This window comes from Mytilus edulis, chromosome 4 (genome assembly GCF_963676685.1).
Source record: "Mytilus edulis chromosome 4, xbMytEdul2.2, whole genome shotgun sequence".
In the NCBI taxonomy this organism is placed as follows: domain Eukaryota; kingdom Metazoa; phylum Mollusca; class Bivalvia; order Mytilida; family Mytilidae; genus Mytilus; species Mytilus edulis.
The window spans coordinates 75,091,204-75,112,436 of NC_092347.1; the positions used below are offsets into that span (position 1 = coordinate 75,091,204).

General features: G+C 32.2%; 1 protein-coding gene across 2 annotated transcripts in view; it reads left to right on the forward strand.

Annotated features, from left to right (window-relative positions):
- LOC139520530 (cartilage oligomeric matrix protein-like) overlaps positions 1-21,233 on the forward strand; it is a 133,567-nt gene that overhangs the window by 24,404 nt on the left and 87,930 nt on the right. For both annotated transcript variants that reach the window (XM_071313248.1, XM_071313249.1), the window contains exons 14-20: positions 243-408; positions 14,372-14,490; positions 15,452-15,504; positions 17,766-17,851; positions 18,124-18,219; positions 19,407-19,585; positions 19,971-20,019. In XM_071313248.1, coding sequence (XP_071169349.1) covers positions 243-408; positions 14,372-14,490; positions 15,452-15,504; positions 17,766-17,851; positions 18,124-18,219; positions 19,407-19,585; positions 19,971-20,019 — 748 coding nt within the window. The remainder of the gene's footprint in view (positions 1-242; positions 409-14,371; positions 14,491-15,451; positions 15,505-17,765; positions 17,852-18,123; positions 18,220-19,406; positions 19,586-19,970; positions 20,020-21,233) is intronic.

Here is a 21,233-nt window from a genome sequence, read left to right on the forward strand (position 1 = left end):
TGTCACAGAACTTTAAGTAACACGAAATCATATAAAAGATATGTACTGTCCATTTAAAGGTAAATGATATTTTTTTCATTTTTCTTGATAATCCCGATCATTCGAATACAAAACCAAATCCAACGGAAACAAATCGATAAGAAGAGCACAAAAGGTTCCTATACGAATGTCGACAATACGTTGAAAAAAAACATGTTTGCACAACGTAACAAATGTTTAAAAATAAATAATTCGACTTTTAGGATAATTGTGAATTTGTTGTTAACCCCGACCAAGAACACATAGGAAATGATGAAGACAAATTTGGCGACGCATGTGACAACTGTCCCTCTCTTTCTAATCCAGATCAGATAGATACTGACCAGGACGGATACGGTGATGCCTGCGATTCAGATATGGACAATGATGGTATATGTTACGTATTACTCCTCCTTATATCTTATAATAAGGGTTTACAATTCCAGATTTAGAACGACATAAACTTGTTGATGCAAAATTCTTATTGCTTTTGAGATAATTTCAATAATGACTTTGTTTACGGGTATGCAAATGCATGTTTTTTTTTATGGCAAAAAATCAAAATCAGCAAGTTACTTTAACAAAAATTTAAACTATCAGTACTTACTTTTGATCAAAGAAATTATTTTGGAATTTTTTTGTCATTGTCTATTTTGAATGGTTCTTCCACGTAATCGTTAGATCTCATTCAAGTAACGAGATGTCCGTTCATGCTAAGACCCCGTAAATGTGTCAGCCTTCCTCTCCTCAGTGAATAGATTTCCTGAATGGATATCCATTGGCTCATAGAATGTGTGTCGATTTTTATCATTATTTTAGCCAAATGATTTGCTGGTTTCAAAAAAAAAAAAACGATGCATTGAAAAGTAGGATATGATATTTTTCCCCTATCATAGGCATAGACGGATGTCTGTGTCCTGCGGATTACCCAGATAATTCATAAAACAACAGCATTGGCACCTCCTGTTACTCTTATCTAAATTATTGTAGGATTTTAACAGCAAACATGAACCTTTACATATGTTTTCAAGTTGGAGGTGACACCCCTTTCATATTTTTTTTTTATTTGACCCAGTTAAACTTGCATAATTTTTACAGTAACCAATATTAAAATGATTTTTTTAAATATTATTTATGGATCAAGGTGTATAATGACTATGGGATATCATCTAAAAAAGTTATGTGAGGAGTGCTATGTATAAAATGAAAATAACATGTTATAAATTTTGTGCGCACAAAATGCTTTTCTGGATTTACCTTCATTTGAGAGGCTCATACTTTAAAATTTTGGGAGCCAGCGATTTATAAGTACTGTTAGGAACACCCGGGTCAATAGAGATATGTTAGTAATAGCCAACTCCATCTAAGGACAACTTTCACGAAGGAATCGAAACCTTAGTTTCTTTATTATTTCTAATACGTTCAACGGAAAAAATATATAAAACATTTTGTGACCTTTGTTCATAGTACATCTTAATTTTATGGCAGTATAAATGTCCGAAGTGTTTTGTATTTAGGTTGGGCTTGTCTTTGTTGATACTATGTAATAGATCGGATAATGATCTTATATAAGAGAAAATAGCAATGAAACATAACTGTTTGTTTATTGGTCTTGAATGTTATTTTAAATCGCAGAATGATTCATATAGACTTGACATATATATACTGACTGGCTTTAAAAACGCAACACTCATTTTGTAAAATTTTTTTCACCAAATAATGTTTGATCCTCATACAACTACTACTCATGCTCATCATATGTCTTTCCCTTTCAAAAAATAAACATCTGACTTACCTGTGGTTATATTAACATACCAGATTTTTTAGATCGCACGAAATTTCAGAAAGAGAAATTTCGAACCAATAAAAGATTTTTTCCGGGTTTTTTTCTTTGTGAAACAGTTTGTTCAATCCTTGGACACACTTTAATCATTTAAAAAATGTTGCATCTCCATATTGCCAAAACTCAGGAATGAAAAGCTGAATTAACTCATTAGAATTCTGCAAACAGGAAAACGTGAACGTGCTACAACACAAAAAATTGACGTCAGAAACTCGTCTTACTGTCCTTCCGACAATGATACCGGTAGACTGGATTTGTTGAAGACCATCAAAGACTAGATCAACATGTAGTGACAATGCAACGTCAATAGAATTTGATTAGACAACGTCATTTGTGAGACAGATCTACGGCCGCAACGTCAACTGCTAACCAAATTGATGAATGAAATTTTGCACAGATTAATGCCATAAATGTTTCCCATTAACTGAACTGGCAAAGAATCGACTGCAGAAAAACATTTAAAGCCTTAAAGTTTCAACCGCATAATTGCCAAAACCCATTGTAATGGGTGGAACAACGGCAAAATCAGAAGGTGTAAAACAGAAACCAAAACATGTCGAACAGAATTGGTTGACCTTTCTGACTATCATTTTGGCGTTTGTAACAGGCAGTCATTGCTTTTGACGGTGACACGTTCATTGGTAAGGGGAAAACCAGGGTTTCAATGTATACCACGATATTTGAACATCGAAAATGACGTAATCAATTCAACTTTCGAACTGCATTTTTTTTTCCAAACATTTAAGTAATGACAGAACTTTCTATTCATAAGTTTGTTTACAAAAAAATGCATAATTAAAAATGAAAATTGAAAAGAATAATCTAGTGTTGCGTTTCTAAAGCCGGTCAGTATATATCATTCATATACCCAAATGCCAAGGTCGAGAACCGGAAATGAATATATGAATGTGGTACCTCCGACACGTTTTTCAATACAGCTGTATTTTGTAATTTTGTGGAATAGGTTGGATAATTATCTTATATTAGAGAAGACAAATCACCTTAATATAGCTAATTATTGGTCTGTCAAGTTAGAATCATTGAAATATTTCATTAGACATTGACACAGATATAGAAATACTACAAAGGCCAAGGTCACGAACGGAAATGATGCCAAAAAGCATGATATTGTTTGTATCCCTTCTTTCTAATAAATCTTCATAATATGTAACAATTGTAACAAATGATTAGATCAGTTTTGACGTGTATGAGATCATTTTTCAAATATTGTTCTTATTTTAGCTACAAATTATTTGACTACTGTATAATTTAATGTTCAGTTATCATTCCTCACGTACTTTTATCATTGCCATTACTAAATGTGTTCTTAATGGTGGTAGATTTTTTTTTAAATCTGATAGTGGCAATTTGTCTTCAGATAGTTAAAATAAAAACGTTTATGTCATGATGTTTATCACCATGCAGTTTCTATTACTTGTTATAAGTTTTATTGGTGTCTGGTCCATGTTTAAGATGTTAAATTCAATCTCACCGCTGATGAATTCTATTATGCAAATATTAAGTTTGGCACTACCCTAAGCCTTTCTTCGATGTAATGGTGAAAAAGTATGAGGCGCCGTTTTACTATTTAATACTTATTTTCTGATATCAAAAAATGATTTTCTGATATCAAAAATTCTATTTTTTGATATCAGGAATTCGATTTCTTGATATCAGGAAATAAAGCATATTTTCTGATATCAAAAATTCGAATTCCTGATATCAAAAATTCATTTCTTGATATCAGGAAATCGATTTTGTGATATCAGAAATTCAAATTTTTGATATCAGAAAATATAAATTATTTTTTGATATCAAGAAATAGATTTTCTGATATCAAAAAATGATTTTGTGATATCAAAAAATCGAATTTCTGATATCAAAAAATCATTTTCTGATATCAAAATATCATTTTCTGATATCAGAAAATAAGAAATAAATGAATAAATGAAGGCTCCCTGTGCGTCAATAAAAGCATTCAAACTCAGCCATGAGCCCAAACATCAGGAAATATGTGAAATAATGTTTCCGTGTATACCAATTATTATGGGGTCCTACTAAAAAGCGCCCGGGAGCGCCCGGGTGAAAAAAAAGCGTCTGGGAAAAAGAAAAAACGCCCGGGGGGGTTAGAAAAAAAGCGGCCGGGGAAAATATATAGAAATTGCGTTGGCATGAGACAACTTTGTGTCGATGAAACATTTGATTTTTTAAAAATTTTAGACAAGTATTTTGCAAATTCGGATAATAGACATTTGTAATAAAGCACAAAAACAAGTATGAATGTTTCAATTTAAACAATAATATATGAATACTATTTCGAAAGACAAATAATAATGGATCACAGCTTATGCTGAGGATTTATATAATGTTAGACATCAAAAGACACGTTTTTCAAAAACGATACCAAAATGATAAATGCCAAAACAACTTAAAATTCACAGATTTATATTATTTTTATAAAATTAAAAGAGCTGCACATTATTTAAGAACGATAGAAGTGACACGCACATGTATATTAGCATCAGCAAATAAAACAATTATACTATGCATGTTAAAAGCAGGTGTTTGGTATAAAACAAATTCTTAGTGACAGGCATGTTGAATCTCTTCCACGATCTTCCAATGTCAATTCAAGTGTGTGTAATAAAATACAAAACTTTGAAAAGTTGTCACCATGCAGTTGCGAATATTAGACTCGGGCATTGATTTTTTTTTAAAAACGAAGCATACGTTTTGATCGAGGACAATATCATTCATGATTTTTCTATTTCCTCTTGTTTATATTTACGGCTTACTTACTTATGATCACTTATATACAATTTTGAAATCCAAAATGTAAAAGTGCAACAACACTATCTTCACTCTTTAGGCAAAACAAGCAATGATTTTTATTTTTTTTTATTCAGGAAAACATTTATTGTTATAAGATATTATTATTTTCTTTTCCCGGTCGCTTTATTTTCTCCCCCGGGCGCTATTTCTTTTCTCCGGGCGATATTTGTCATTTTAATTATGGCAAAGGGTCCATTGTAACAAAAACAAAATGCTTATACATTTCAAGTTTTATAAAGATGATTTAGACTTTAAAGTCTCTAGAAAACTAAACAATATTTGAAACTAAGTTCACAATTCGAGTCCGATGCACAACAAGACAATATATTGAAGATATTTGAAATTATTATGAAATATAACACAGTATTTACTTTTGCGACGAACAATCCCAATCGAAAGAATTAGTCAACCCTTAAAATTAACTAAATACTGGAAAATGTTTAACAAAACTTGACTTATCGAAAACAAATAATGATGTATTCAAGATTTAGATACGATGGCTTGATGATATATTCAGGTTCAACTGACGTAATACACGATCTTTTCGCCTTATAGATCTATATCTAATGCAATGCATGTACCTACCTAAATTGAACATACTAATATTCTCAAAACGAATTGTGCCTTTCTTGACTGTCGTGTAATACAAATTTGAAAGACCAACGCTTTCAAAATAAAGGTATTTAAGAAATGAAAACGTACATCAAGCCTACATAAATTTTTCAATACTTCACAATAAAGGCACATATAAAACAAATGTAATTTAAATGATATATAATTGCATTGCATGTATGTTTCATTTATATGATATGTTATTTTGAATGGCTAACAGCAATCTCGCGTCCTTCTGAAATTAACTTTCATTACACAATGAAATGTAACATTCGTGATGACCCGAACTCCCACAATAAAATGCACTTGTAAATTAAAGAAAAACTTGACAGAAATCGTGTTTTCATTATCCTAGCTAAATATGTGATTATAATATCGAATGCTTCTTTTTGTAATTCGTAGGGTTGTAAAAGCTTTGACCGTGCGCACATTTTTAGAAGGAAGGGCTTCCGCACTGCATACACAATGTACTTCGGTCAACGCTTTTATACCCCAATGGATTTATAAAAAGGAGCATTCAATTCTTAAATACAAGGCCATAGGCGGATCTAGATGGCCCGGTCACACATCATGGCAAGAATTTGGTTGTTTATAATTGGGAATAACTGAAGCATTACTGTAGTGGGCCTTTTTATGGCAGTCAGTGGGCCCCCTATTTAAAACGTTCTCGATCCGCCACTGAAGGCGCAGTATAATAGATGCTATAGCAGTCTTTAAAAAAATGTCACGTAAATAGACGAAATACAAGAAATGTGTGTTGCTATTGGCTTTGAACTAGCTGTAAGTAGGTGAGAATGCTTTCCGAGCTGTATTTTTCTTCTTCTTGGTATTGTTATACTGCCACGTCCAGTCTGTGTTTTTTTTTATAAGCTGTTTTTGTTCGTTGTATCGATCTGATGAATAAAGACCATTTCAACTGATTTTTATATATAAAAAATAAGATATGGTATGATTGCCGATGAGACAACTCTCCACACGAGATCAAATAACATAGAAATTAACAACTATAGGCCACTGTACAGCCTTCAACAATGAGCAAAGCCCATTCTGCATAGACAGCTATAAAAGGCCCCGAAATGACAATGCAAAACAATTTAAACGAGAAAACTAACGGCCTAATTTATATATAAAAAAAAAATGAACGAAAAGCAGATATGTTACACATACACAAACGACAACCACTGAATTACAAGCTCCTGGCTTGGGACAAGCACATACATACAGAATGGTGGTGGTGTTTAATATGTCAGTGGGATCCCAACCCTCCCCTAACCTAGGATATGGATGTAACAGTACAATATAAGAACGAACTATAAAAATCCGTCGAAAAAGGCTTAACTCATCAGATAAATACAAGTACAAATACTACACAGAGTGGACGTGGCCGGATACTTATATATCCAATCAACAAAAAGACAATAATATTCAGTTTGCTTTGAATTTACTGATAACAAAATCAATATTAATACCAATAAAAACATAAATTATTGTTTGTTCTTACAGTATGTTATGATAAAAACACCAGTGTCCCAGGCCGCCACAATCTTTAAGCGTCTGTCCCACGTAAGAAGCCTGTAAGGATATACAATTGTCGTTGGTTCGTGTCTGTCATATTTGTTTTTCGTATTTTTCTTGTTATAAATTAGGCCGTTAGCTTTCTTAAAGGGAAAATTCACGATTTTTTACTTATGGTTTAAATATGTTCATTATGACATAATATATATATTCACAAAGTTTTATCGCTATATGTGCAGTAATAAAGGAGAAATTCAATAATTAATGAAAAAATATCAACCACTTCCTGTAGGTCGTGACGTTTTCTCCTGATTTTTGCATGCCGGGATTTAAAATACAATCATTAAAAGTCTTGGTTTTTAATCATATTTTAACGTAATCGTAAGCGCGCCGATGACTTATGCTTTATCTAATAACCATCCGATAATAAGAAGATAAAACGCACAGACGTTCAATTGTACTCATTCGTGAGATAAATTATCTATGTTAATCGTATATATTCGAATTATTTTTGTAGACAACACAAAAAGTTATAAATTTATTTTTAATAAATGCATTTTCGGACTGATAAGGTGAACAAATTAAAGTACAATAATCTGTAAAGACAATATGTTGGTGTACTCTTATTGCCCTTTTACTATCTCTGCTATGACTAGGTTTATACGATGTGTGTATTCACGGTTTTGTGGCAATACTCGTAGATGGCTTGTTGAAAGGTAAATTGTTATTTGCACTTCGGTATTTAACCACGCCTCTAGGGCACACCTTGCCAGGTGTGACTGTCTATTCGGATCAGTGGGAGCATTTAATACACACATTAAAAATACATATTCAAGTTGGTGACAAATAAAAATTGGTCACCGTGGAATTATTTAATTATATTTGGTGCTATTATTTATTTGAATTCAAATAAGTTAATTTACTTAGAAATACACAATTTTCGGTTAAAGACGGGAAACTTTATTCATATGTCAGAATGAAATGATATACAAGTCTTGTCCTTGATTTATGTCTCATAAAAAAGGGGGACTTAGAAATTAGAAATAGCTTTACTAAATCATTTTTATTTGTCTTTATTAGGCGAAAAAATCATGTACGAGAACACTTACATTTAGACTTTTGAAGGCCATGTATTAATTAATATCTGAAACTATCTGAAGATAACTCTACCGAAGCGGAATATAATATGTACGAATAAAGAAAAATTACTTTTGTACTTAAGAGGTTCAAAAAGTTGACAGGAAATTTTAAGGATCTTCATGGAATGGAATCGAAAAATTACGAATAGATATTCTTTTCAAGTGTGAAAAACGTCAACCAAATTTATTCATAATCGGGAACGGCCTTATTAAAATCTGAGACTACTATATTAATCGTCGTCTCCCAACGTATATATATACTTAAATAATTATTTGACCAACGATGTTTAAAATTAAAAGACAACGAATTTAATGTTATCTTTCCCTAGTTTTGAATGTTATTATAAGTCTGTTCAACTTGCAAGAATACCCCTAAAGCGGACAAATATCCGACAAGCAGTTTATTCTTTAAATTGCTGTCATTGAATATCAAGAAAGAAAATAAATCCCGAAATTGATACTCAATAGTTTTCCTAGAAAATATTCACATCCCTTGGGGATTATTAGTGTACGTCCAGTTGCATATATTTTACATGAATGTTGGAACAATTGTGATGATGACGAATTTCGTCCTTTATTCGAGAACAATCTAATTGATATATAAATCTGTGAGTTTACTCGTTTACTATGAAAATTTGTATTTACACCGATGAACTGTAAAGTTCAAGGTAATAAAGAATTTGATGTTCTTAACTTCGATGAACCAAAGCAAGTTATAAATTGACCTGTATTTAAATCAAATTGTTTCTTTTTTTCTTCTTCTTCTTTTGGTATACAATAGTCTATCGAATTCGTTGATTACATACTGTTGGCATACGTGGACTAGTCTATTTACAAAACTTTTACCACAATTTACACAAAATGTATGTTTCTTTCTTATGTTCAATGTATACATATTTTAAATTGCGCTACTGACTATAGTTCCGTAACTTTCTACCCAGGCGTGTGTATACACGAATCGTCGACAAGTGCGCACATTTTTTTAAATCAATAATTCTGGTATGTTCCAATCTGTCCTAAACTATTGACAACGAGTATATATTACATTTTCCCAAATTAATCCTTGGAAAAATATGTAAATAGATTTGTATTTCTTCAAAAAAATAAATTTGTATTATTTTTTTTTTATAAATAATATTCTTTACACCAGAAATGTTATTTATAAACTAGCGTATGAGTTCAGCAATGACTAGTATATTATATCACTTTCGGACACGCAAGACAAAAATGTGTATTATACATGCACCTTATAGTTTAAAATGGCAAGTTATAAGTTACGGTCGTGTACACTGATCAATACCTACAGAAGTGAAACGATGCATGAACTTGCAAGCCCGCCGGACAGGAAATCGATTGAATACCTGCACGTGTCACCTTACACCCCTTCCAATACCTTTGGGAGTAATACCTTTAGCCATGCTGGTGATCAGATGAGGGAAGATCCGAATTTATTTAAATAAAGTTTATTACTTTAAAGAATTATGAACGAATTAGATTTTCGAAAACAATTTCCACGGAACACTTATTTATGATTTGAACTTTGACTTTTTAACTAATTACAATATTATCAGTTTAAAAATAACAGACTATATGGTAATTTAAAAAAATAAGACCATTTTCCGTATCAAGTTAGTCAGTCAGATAAAACAACCGTACGATTGACAAGATATCGACACGCAATTACGACTACATCGTTTACTGTAGTTTTGTTCCTTTGTGGTTTATAGACATATCGGGATTTTTCATCGGAGAAGGTGACAAGATGGCGGAGCTCAGAGAACTGATAATAAAAATTTAAAATCGATGGTGATCTCTTATTTAGCGGAATAAAACTTTAATATCTATAAATTTGAGCATTTTTATACAGAATGGACATAATATCAATTTTTGATTTTTTTGCGAAGTTTCCCTTTAATAAATCTTTTCATATTTTTCATGCCGGGACATTTTATAGCCCACTTTACGGTATTGGGTTTTCTCATTATTAAAGGCCGAACGATTGCCTATAATTTCTTATATCCACTTCATTTTATTTGGCTTTGGTGGATAGTTGTCTCAATGGCAATAATAACACATCTCCTGATTTTTATATACTAAACAGAACTAATTGACTTACTAAATTCGCAACATCATCAACTGAAAAAAAACCTTAGAAAACGATATTACCAAATACTTGGGCTTAAATTTACAAAAACCTAGTTGAACAAATCTGTTTCAGAGGAAACTAACAATTGCATATAAAAGAAACTGGAACGTACAATTGCTTTTCAATGAAAATATGTGAGATACACAATCATGCAAAATTTCTTATAACTAATGAAGCCAAACTCTGTAATATTCTTTCCTTAAACAAGACCGAAACACTATACCAAATGTTAGGACTCATGGGTGAGCTCGGAGGCTTTTATTGATACACAGGGGGCAATCATTGATATTTTTCTTATTTTCTGATATCAAAAAATCATTTCTTGATATCAGGAATTCAAATTTTTGATATCAAAAAATCATTTTCTGATATCAAAAAATGTATTTCTTGATATCAAATAATCATCAGTATTATTTGATATCAGAAAATCTATTTCTTGATATCATAAAATGGATTTCTTGATATCAAAAAATGATTTTCTGATATCAAAAATTCGAATTATTGATATCAAGAAATAAAGATTATTTTCTGATATCAAGAAATCGAATTTCTGATATCAAAAAATGGATTTCTTGATATCAAAAAATTGAATTCTTGATATCAAGAAATATTTTTTGATATCAAAAAATATTTTCTGATATCAGAAATTCAATTTTTTGATATCAGAAATTTTATTTTTTGATATCAAGAAATATTTTTTGATATCAGAAAATAAGGAATAAATAGTAAAACGGCGCCTCATAAAAAAGTGCAGTTAGAGTGCAAAAGACATGAGAGAAAAAAATCGACAGAAAACAGGCGGAAAAGCGAACATGTACAACTCTAGATGAAATTATCATTTACTTTTGCATATTTTAAAGTTTATTCTTGAAATAATATAAGAAATGATATTGTTTAAATGATAACATAATCTATTTCCAACCAATGAATTAGATTGTCACGTTTGTTATCGACTCATAGGAGTCGAGGGAAACTTCGCAAAAAAATCAAAAATTGATATTATGTCCATTCTGTATAAAAATGCTCAAATTTATAGATATAAAAGTTTTATTCCGCTAAGTAAGAGATCACCATCTATTTTAAATTTTGAGTATCAGTTCTCTGCGCTCCGCCATCTTGTCACCTTCTCCGATGAAAAATCCCGATATGTCTATAAACCACAAAGGAACAAAACTACAGTAAACGATGTAGACGTAATTGCGTGTCGATATCTTGTCAATCGTACGGTTGTTTTATCTGACTGACTAACTTGATACGGAAAATGGTCTTATTTTTTTTAAATAACCATATAGTCTGTTATTTTTAAACTGATAATATTGTAATTAGTTAAAAAGTCAAAGTTCAAATCATAAATAAGTGTTCCGTGGAAATTGTTTTCGAAAATCTAATTCGTTCATAATTCTTTAAAGTAATAAACTTTATTTAAATAAATTCGGATCTTCCCTCATCTGATCACCAGCATGGCTAAAGGTATTACTGCCAAAGGTATTGGAAGGGGTGTAAGGTGACACGTGCAGGTATTCAATCGATTTCCGGCGGGCTTGCAAGTTCATGCATCGTCTCACTTCTGTAGGTATTGATCAGTGTACACGACCGTAACTTATAACTTTCCATTTTGAACTATCAGGTGCATGTATAATATACATTTTTGTCTTGCGTGTCCGAAAGTGATATAATATACAAGTCATTACTGAACTCATACGCTTGTTTATAAATAACATTTCTGGTGTAAAGAATATTATTTATAAAAAAAAAAAAAAATACAAAAAAAAAAATTTGAAGAAATACAAATCTATTTACATATTTTTCCTAGGATTAATTTGGGAAAATGTAATATATACTCGTTGTCAATAGTTTAGGACAGATTGGAACATACCAGAATTATTGATTTAAAAAAATGTGCGCACTTGTCGACTATTCGTGTATACATACGCCTGGGTAGAAAGTTACGGAACTATAGTCAGTAGCGCAATTTAAAATATGTATACATGTATACATTGAACATAAGAAAGAAACATACATTTTGTGTAAATTGTGGTAAAAGTTTTGTAAATAGACTAGTCCACGTATGCCAACAGTATGTAATCAACGAATTCGATAGACTATTGTATACCAAAAGAAGAAAAAGAAAAAAAAAGAAACAATTTGATTTAAATACAGGTCAATTTATAACTTACTTTGGTTCATCGCAGTTAAGAACATAGTAAACTCACAGATTTATATATCAATTAGATTGTTCTCGAATAAAGGACGAAATTCGTCATCATCACAATTGTTCCAACATTCATGTAAAATATATGCAACTGCACGTACACTAATAATCCCCAAGGGATGTGAATATTTTCTAGGAAAACTATTGAGTATCAATTTCGGGATTTATTTTCTCTCTTGATATTCAATGACAGCAATTTAAAGAATAAACTGCTTGTCGGATATTTGTCCGCTTTAGGGGTATTCTTGCAAGTTGAACAGACTTATAATAACATTCAAAAATAGGGAAAGATAACATTAAATTCGTTGTCTTTTAATTTTAAACATCTTTGGTCAAATAGTTATTTAAGTATATATATACGTTGGGAGACGACGATTATTATAGTAGTCTCAGATTTTAAGGACGTTCCCGATTATGAATAAATTTGGTTGACGTTATTCACACTTGAAAAGAATATCTATTCGTAATTTTTCGATTCCATTCCATGAAGATCCTTAAATTTCCTGTCAACTTTTTAAACCTCTTAAGTACAAAAGTATTTTTTCTTTATTCGTACATATTATATTCCGCTTCGGTAGAGTTATCTTCAGATAGTTTCAGATATTAATTAACATGGCTTTCAAAAGTCTAAATGTAAGTGTTCTCGTACATTTTTCGCCTAATAAAGACAAATAAAAATGATTTAGTAAAGCTATATCTAATTTCTAAGTCCCCCTTTTTTATGAGACATTAATCAAGGACAAGACTTGTATATCATTTCATTCTGACATATGAATTAAGTTTCCCGTCTTTAACCGAAAATTGTGTATTTCTTAGTAAATTAACTTATTTGAATTCAAATAAATAATAGCACCAAATATAATTAAATAATTCCACGGCGACCAATTTTTATTTGTCACCAACTTGAATATGTATATTTAATGTGTGTATTAAATGCTCCCACTGATCCGAATTGACAGTCACACCTGGCAAGGTGTGCCCTAGAGGCGTGGTTAAATACCGAAGTGCAAATAACAATTTACCTTTCAACAAGCCATCTACGAGTATTGCCACAGAACCGTGAATACACACATCGTATAAACCTAGTCATAGCAGAGATAGTAAAAGGTCAATAAGAGTACACCAACATATTGTCTTTACAGATTATTGTACTTTAATTTGTTCACCTTATCAGTCCGAAAATGCATTTATTAAAAATAAATTTATAACTTTTTGTGTTGTCTACAAAAATAATTCGAATATATACGTTTAACATAGATAATTTATCTCACGAATGAGTACAATTGAACGTCTGTGCGTTTTATCTTCTTATTATCGGATGGTTATTAGATAAAGCATAAGTCATCGGCGCGCTTACGATTACGTTAAAATATGATTAAAAACCAAGACTTTTAATGATTGTATTTTAAATCCCAGCATGCAAAAATCAGGAGAAAACGTCACGACCTACAGGAAGTAGTTGATATTTTTTCATTAATTATTGAATTTCTCCTTTATTACTGCACATATAGCGATAAAACTTTGTGAATATATATATTATGTCATAATGAACATATTTAAACAATAAGTAAACAATCGTGAATTTTCCCTTTAACGGGAATTGAAAGATGGACAGTGAGTGCGTGAATTTTTCTTGCTACCTGATTGGAAGATATTACGAGACGTGAATAATCAAAGTTTATTGTTTGGTTAGGACAATCCAAACCTAGTAAATGTCCTTCAATCCCGTAGAGTATCGGATTTGTCCTCTTTATTTTAGCAATTCGATTTTGCCTGCTCATTAATCATGCATATTCATGAAATTGGTACACAGGTAACTTTTATCTATAAATAGCCGAATCTTCTGGAGTTTCGTAAACAACAGCGTTAAACGATAATACATACTACTTAACGTTTGACTTCTCGTGTGTGGTAAAATTTGTTGATTGATACAAATGGCTATTCTAGTAAATGAATTAATCTACAAAGCGAGAGCACTTTCCATTTTAATCAGCTAAGAGTCGACTATAGCCCTTTTCGAAAGGCTAATGCTTGTAATGAATTTTTTTTCAAAGGTATACTAAACGAAGGTGATAACTGTGAGAGAGTGTACAATCCGGACCAGAATGATACCGATAGTGACGACGTCGGGGATGCCTGTGACAATTGTATAAATATGTCAAATTACCTACAGGTATGAATATAGAGATTTAAAAGGAATATATTGAATCATTTAGTTAGTAAGATTGCTCTGACGGCGGATGGATTTCAATACGAGAAATATGCAAATTTCCTAACCACATTTTGTGTGGAAAATTTTTCCTCATTGCTCTTCTACTATTTATTTTCTTTTTTTTAACCTTTTTTATTCGAGCGTCACCGATGAGTCTTTTGTGGACGAAACGTGCGTCTAGCGCAATTTTTTTTTTAATCCTGGTATATATGATGAGTTTATTGCCAAGCAGATAAACCATACATCATCCACGTCCTTAACCATTTTTATCCGAATATTTACCTTTAGTTAACTAACTTCTTACTCGAGCACACAAGCAGTTCTGTCAATTTTTCATGAATCAAATGCGTGAGATTTGGTCAAAATTGAAAAGATCAAAGGAAAAAAAATAGATCAAAGGAAAATGCCACCAACAAATCATGAACATGCGTGAGTCTCACGCTAAATGCGTAAGAATTGGCAGCCCTGCTGACAAGCGATAACTATGTTTCCCTCAACCCTAGACCTCATTACCAGCGATGAACTTTCACTGTCTATAAGATTTTGCCATTTCGTGTTATTTACTCATAGAGCTTATAATAATTGGAGCTAAATGAATGGTAAAATATTAATTCGTTAAACATAAATTCCTTGACATTATTGGGTGATTTTATTATGATTTCTGGTTTGTGGGTTCGTTCGTCCGTCCGTCTGTCCCGCTTCAGGTTCAAGGTTTTGCTCAAGGTACTTTTTGATGAAGTTGAAGTCCAAGCAACTTGAAACTTAGTACACATGATATGATCTTTCTATTGCAATGCCAAATTAAGAGTTTTGACCCCAAATTTAAGGTCCTCTGAAACTAGAAAATGACAGTGCGAGTGCGGCATCCGTGTACTATGGCCACATTCTTGTTTTTATAGTTTTCTAATGATTATATTTTCAGTTAGATGACGATAACGACGGTATCGGAAATGAATGTGATACAAACATTGATCTGTAAGTTAAATATGAAGGATTATAAGAACTAAAAATATATAATTTAACTTTAAATGTTACACGTCTTCTGATTGGCTTAAAGGTTTTGTTGTCCATTCATTTGGTGTGTTTTATCATTTGATTTTGCCATTGATTAGAGACTTTCTGTTTTGATTTCCCTCGGGGTTCAGTATTTTTGTTATTTTACTTTTTATTTCATAGACAGAAAATAATACTGTCATACGTAACATGATTTCATATTTGAGGAATGGATGCTATACCTTTGCTCTGAGTAACTCTTATTTACCAGTCTAGTTTAAATCATTCAAGAATTGGCTAGTAAAGGCAACAGTAGTATACCGCTATTCGAAATTCATAAATATCCTGGGAACACCTGATAAAATCGGTGTTGTTGTGTCCTTGACAACATCCGACACCTTTTTATCCTGGACGGCGTGTCATCCAGTATTATATTTTTTATTCTACTAGTTTTCATGCTGTTATCCTACCGGACTGGTAGAATCCTCGGGGACAGATTGTCCACCAGCAGAGATTCTGGTCCGGTGGTGATAAATAAAGGCAACAGTAGTATAACGCTATTCGAAATTCATAAATATCATGGGGACACTTGATGAAATCGGTGTTGTTGTGGCCTTGACAACATCCGATTGACACCTTTTTATCCTGGGCGGCGTGTCATCCAGTATAATATTTTTTTATTCTACTAGTTTTCATGCTGTTATCCTACCGGACTGGTAGAATCCTCGGGGACAGATTTCACATAAGCAGAGATTCCGGTCCGGTGGGGATAAATAAAGGCAACAGTAGTTTACGCTATTCGAAATTAATAAATATCCTGGGGACATCTGATAAAATCGATGTTGTGTCCTTGACAGCATCCGATTGACACCTTTTTATCCTGGGCGTCGTGTCATCCAGTATGATATTTTTTATTCTACTAGTTTTCATGCTGTTAGGCTACCGGACTGGTAGAATCCTCGGGGACAGATTGTCCACCAGCAGAGATTCCGGTCCGGTGCTAATAAATAAAGGCAACAGTAGTATACTGATATTCGAAATTCATAAATATCCTGGGGACACCTGATAAAATCGGTGTTGTGTCCTTGACAACATCCGACACCTTTTAATTCCTATCATGCCGCTCTTCACTGTTAGATGCACTTATAATATTAATAAGTGCATCTAACAGTGAAGAGCGGAATATGGCATAGGAGTATACTCAAAAGTGTATAAGGACAACTTGCTGAAAAAAGAGGGATGAAAGATACCAAAGGGACAGTCAAACTCATAAATCGAAAATAAACTGACAAAGCCATAACTAAAAATGAAAAAGACAAACAGACAAACAGTAGTATACATGACACAACAAAGAAAACTAAGGAATAAGCAACACGAACCCCACCAAAAACTAGGGGCTATCTCAGGTGCTTCGGAAGGGTAATTAGATCCTGCTCCACATGTGGCATCCGTCGTGTTGCTTATGTAATAACAAATCCGGTAAATAGTCTAATTCGGTAGGTCACATTCGTGAAAGCGGATTGTAGTTACGACGTAAGGAACATATCCGATATCATTTGTGAAACGGTTATTCCATAACGGCCAACCAACTCGTGATGGCGTCCATAAAATTTACGAAGGGATGATTTCAACTTCACCATTTGGAACTCTTGGTTTAATAGCTTCCTTGTGAGCAGCAAACCACTATCAAGGAAATCATGATAGGAAATGCTAGCACGGGAATATCGTATCAATTGGGAGATATATACCCCGTATACAGGTGCTGCTGGAATGTTACTTCTGGAAATGGAAAGTTCACAATTCGAAAGCTGAAATCATCTCTTTTGTCGTTAAGTTTTGTTTTCAACCGACCCTCATTGTCAATTTCTAGATGTAAGTCAAGATATGAGACCGACTTAACTGTATCTATAGTATCCTTTATCTCTGGTTCAATTGGATAGATACGTTCCACATAGTCATCAAATTTTGAATTATTTAGTGAAAGAAAATCATCTATATAGCGGAAAGGAGTATCTTTCGTCCCTCTTTTAAAGGATATCGCTAACTTCTGAAAGTGACAAGCAAGAACACTCATATTTTCAATAGTCCTAAAGTTCAGAAATAAGTCAATCCTCTTTTATTTTCATTTTTTTATTTTCAAATATGTTTCCCCATAAAAGTAGAAGGGTCCATAACAAATTATCCCCGGCTCTCCTTTGTAAGATAAATTATTGATAACTTCATTCTCTTTTATACAATTTCAGTGACAACGATGGTATACAGGACGACCGTGATAATTGTCTGAATCAAGCCAACTCAGACCAAATAGATACAGATAAAGATGGAGTAGGTGCGTAAATATGACATATCAAAGTGTTATCTAAACTGTCAATGACGTCACATCTGATTGAAAATGTTTCCAGTTTTTATTAATTGAAGTTAAGTCAATTTGGCGCTTTAGAATGGACCTGTACAATTAATTAATTTTGCTTTCTGTATTTAATACAAATGTCAAAACCACAAATTTGGCGTAAGAAAACTGAATCTTTACTTTCTACATTTCTACCTGATACACTCAAATCCTGCGCATATGATAGTTAACTTGCTATATTTCTATTTTAGGCGATGCATGCGATGATGATGACGACGACGATACCATTCTCGACGATGTCGACAATTGTCCTTTAGTGTACAATATCAATCAAACCGACACAAATGGTAATATTGATTTGTGAAAATAAATATGCAATATCAAAATGTAAAATATAAAAAATACCAAACTTCAAGGAATATGCAAACTGTATAGTGACGTCCATAATGAAAAAGTACTTCAAACGAACGGATTACAACATGGAAATTTCTGACTAGGAACTGAAATTTTCCTTGTGTAGAAAATAGTGGATAACCTTGTTTTATAGCTCGATAAACATCTCACTTGCATGACAGTCGATTAAAAAAACAGCATTATATTGAAAACGATGTGTGAACAAAACAAGCAGTCATAATTGGTCAAACTCTTTTATAACACAGTTTGGAAACTCCTATTATCAATTTTGAAAATATGATTTTTTAAAAATTTTACCTTACTTAATACATTTTATTTGACACACCATTTTCTGTTTGTTAATAATAAGAACCAGTTGTGTCTTTTTTTTTTAAGTCATCAAATTGATTTGCGTGCTCTCAAACTATATTGTACCGTTTGGATGAGAGTTTGTCCCAAAAGTGCAGAGGCATGATGTTATGCAAGTTTGGCCTGATTTTCCCTGATTTTTCCGACCCTTATGTCAATGACGTAAAAACCAAAAAACAACAATTTCTGACAATGTTATTATAAAATATGAACTTTTGTAAAGCGGCAAAATCCATCTTACTCAAGCATTTTTCATATGAATATAATAATGTTTTAGAGCATTTAACTTTTAAGTCACCGGTGTGAAAAAAAGCTAATTAGATATAACATAGAGTTTGATCCTTTTTATTTAAGGAATGACTGTAAAATTTTTTATGTCTTTGAGGAAATAACATAAAAAAAATGTGGTGCACACTGAATAACCCGCGTAGTTGGTTAGTTTAAAGTGTGTACCACATCTTTAGCTGGTTATTTTAAAGTGTGCACAACATCTTTTAAATGTTATTTCGAAAAGCCAGAAAAAATATTACAGTCATTTCTTATAATTTAATTCTGCAGTCCATTTTAAACTGGATTAAACTATGAAAAACGTTGATGACGCCACGGTCACATGAAAAAGTTATGTATATAAGCTGATAAACAAAACAATGTCGTCCAATCAGAAGACGCGTTACATCCAAAATTAAATTAAATAAAAAGAGATATTTAAGTTTTATTTTGAATGCATTTACGCTTTCAAATATTAAAAAGAAATTTGAATATTTATTATCAGGTGACGGGTATGGAGATGCATGTCAGTTTGATAGTGACGGAGATGGTTATCCAGATGATGAAGATGTGTGTCCTCACAACGCGGGAGTTTTTGCGACTGATTTCCGGTCGTACCGTACTGTAACATTGGATCCAGTTGGAGATTCCCAAATTGATCCCAAATGGGTTATATTGCATGGCGTATGTAGAGTTTTTCAAAACTATTGTTTAATTTGAACAATTTTTCAAGGACCATTCATTATATGAGGGAGTATTAATATTTCCTATCGGGACTAACATATTTTTCAAACTATTAGATTCAATAACATCTTTATACGTATTTTTTTTTTAACTTAAATTTCATTTTTTGGTTCTCTTTGCTTAAAACATGCTCCCTTCCCCTCACAAAAGATGAATGGCCGGTTTGGTGCCTTTTTGAAACGAATTAACTCTTCAGTATGAAAGTGAGATACATATATATCTGAATTTACCAAGTATAAATATGTTCTAATTAATCACTTTTCTATAATATAGACTGATGAAAATAAAAAAGAATAAAAATAAAATGGAACATGAATATTTTTAGGGTGCTGAAATTTACCAGGTTATGAATAGTGACCCTGGTGTAGCTATTGGTAAGTAGTTAATATGACATATGTGTTTAAAATATAAATGTGAAAATGTAGTTTTTGTTCAATTTGCAGCAAAATATATACAAACTGTGGCATGTTTTATACTTTTCTATTGATCTCGCTTCACATGTTTTATACTTTTCTATTGTTCTCGCTTCACATGTTTTATACTTTTCTATTGATCTCGCTTCACATGTTTTATACTTTTCTATTGATCTCGCTTCACATGTTTTATACTTTTCTATTGATCTCGCTTCACATGTTTTATACTTTTCTATTGATCTCGCTTCACATGTTTTATACTTTTCTATTGATCTCGCTTCACATGTTTTATACTTTCCTATTGTTCTCGCTTCACATGTTTTATACTTTTCTATTGATCTCGCTTCACATGTTTTATACTTTTCTATTGTTCTCGCTTCACATGTTTTATACTTTTCTATTGATCTCGCTTCACATGTTTTATACTTTTCTATTGATCTCGCTTCACATGTTTTATACTTTTCTATTGATCTCGCTTCACATGTTTTCTAATGGCTGCAATTTTGGCTAATACATACAGTAAATACAAGCCGAAAAATATTAAAGTATATAAAAAGGTCCAGACGTTATTTATGTGGTTTCTGGGGTGTTGTATGGTGGTCGGTGAAGGCCATTTCACGTTTCTGCCGTCATATTTTATAGGTAGAAAACACGAAATCTGATAAAAAAAAATATTTCGAGTTTTCGACTTCGATGTTTCACATTTTTGCGTTTTCGACTTCGCGTTTCGCCCTTAAGAATATGAAGGGGGGATACGCGAAAACTCGAAATGGCCACCGAAGTATTGTTATAATTCCACCAAATTATTGTCAATGATAGTAAAATTCGTGTTTACATTTATGTCACCTAGGAATATTATTCCAGCAATATACTTATCATTGTGAAGCCCATTGAAACAACACTCGTACGCACTCACACACAACCCCTAAAATATCTGAGTGTACAATAGGAAAAATATATATGAATTTCAAAAGGAGGTCAAGTGAAACGCAGATTTTTTTCTCCGACTGAAATGTACTAGGCTAGGAAAACTGGTGAAAAGTGATTGTTTTTGTCATCTTTCATGCAATATCAGTTCATATTTGTTAATTACATTTTGTATAATTTTGTTTTAATCGTGTATTTGTTTCAATATCAGACTACGCCCAATGACTTTTCATTTTAAGGGCAAACAT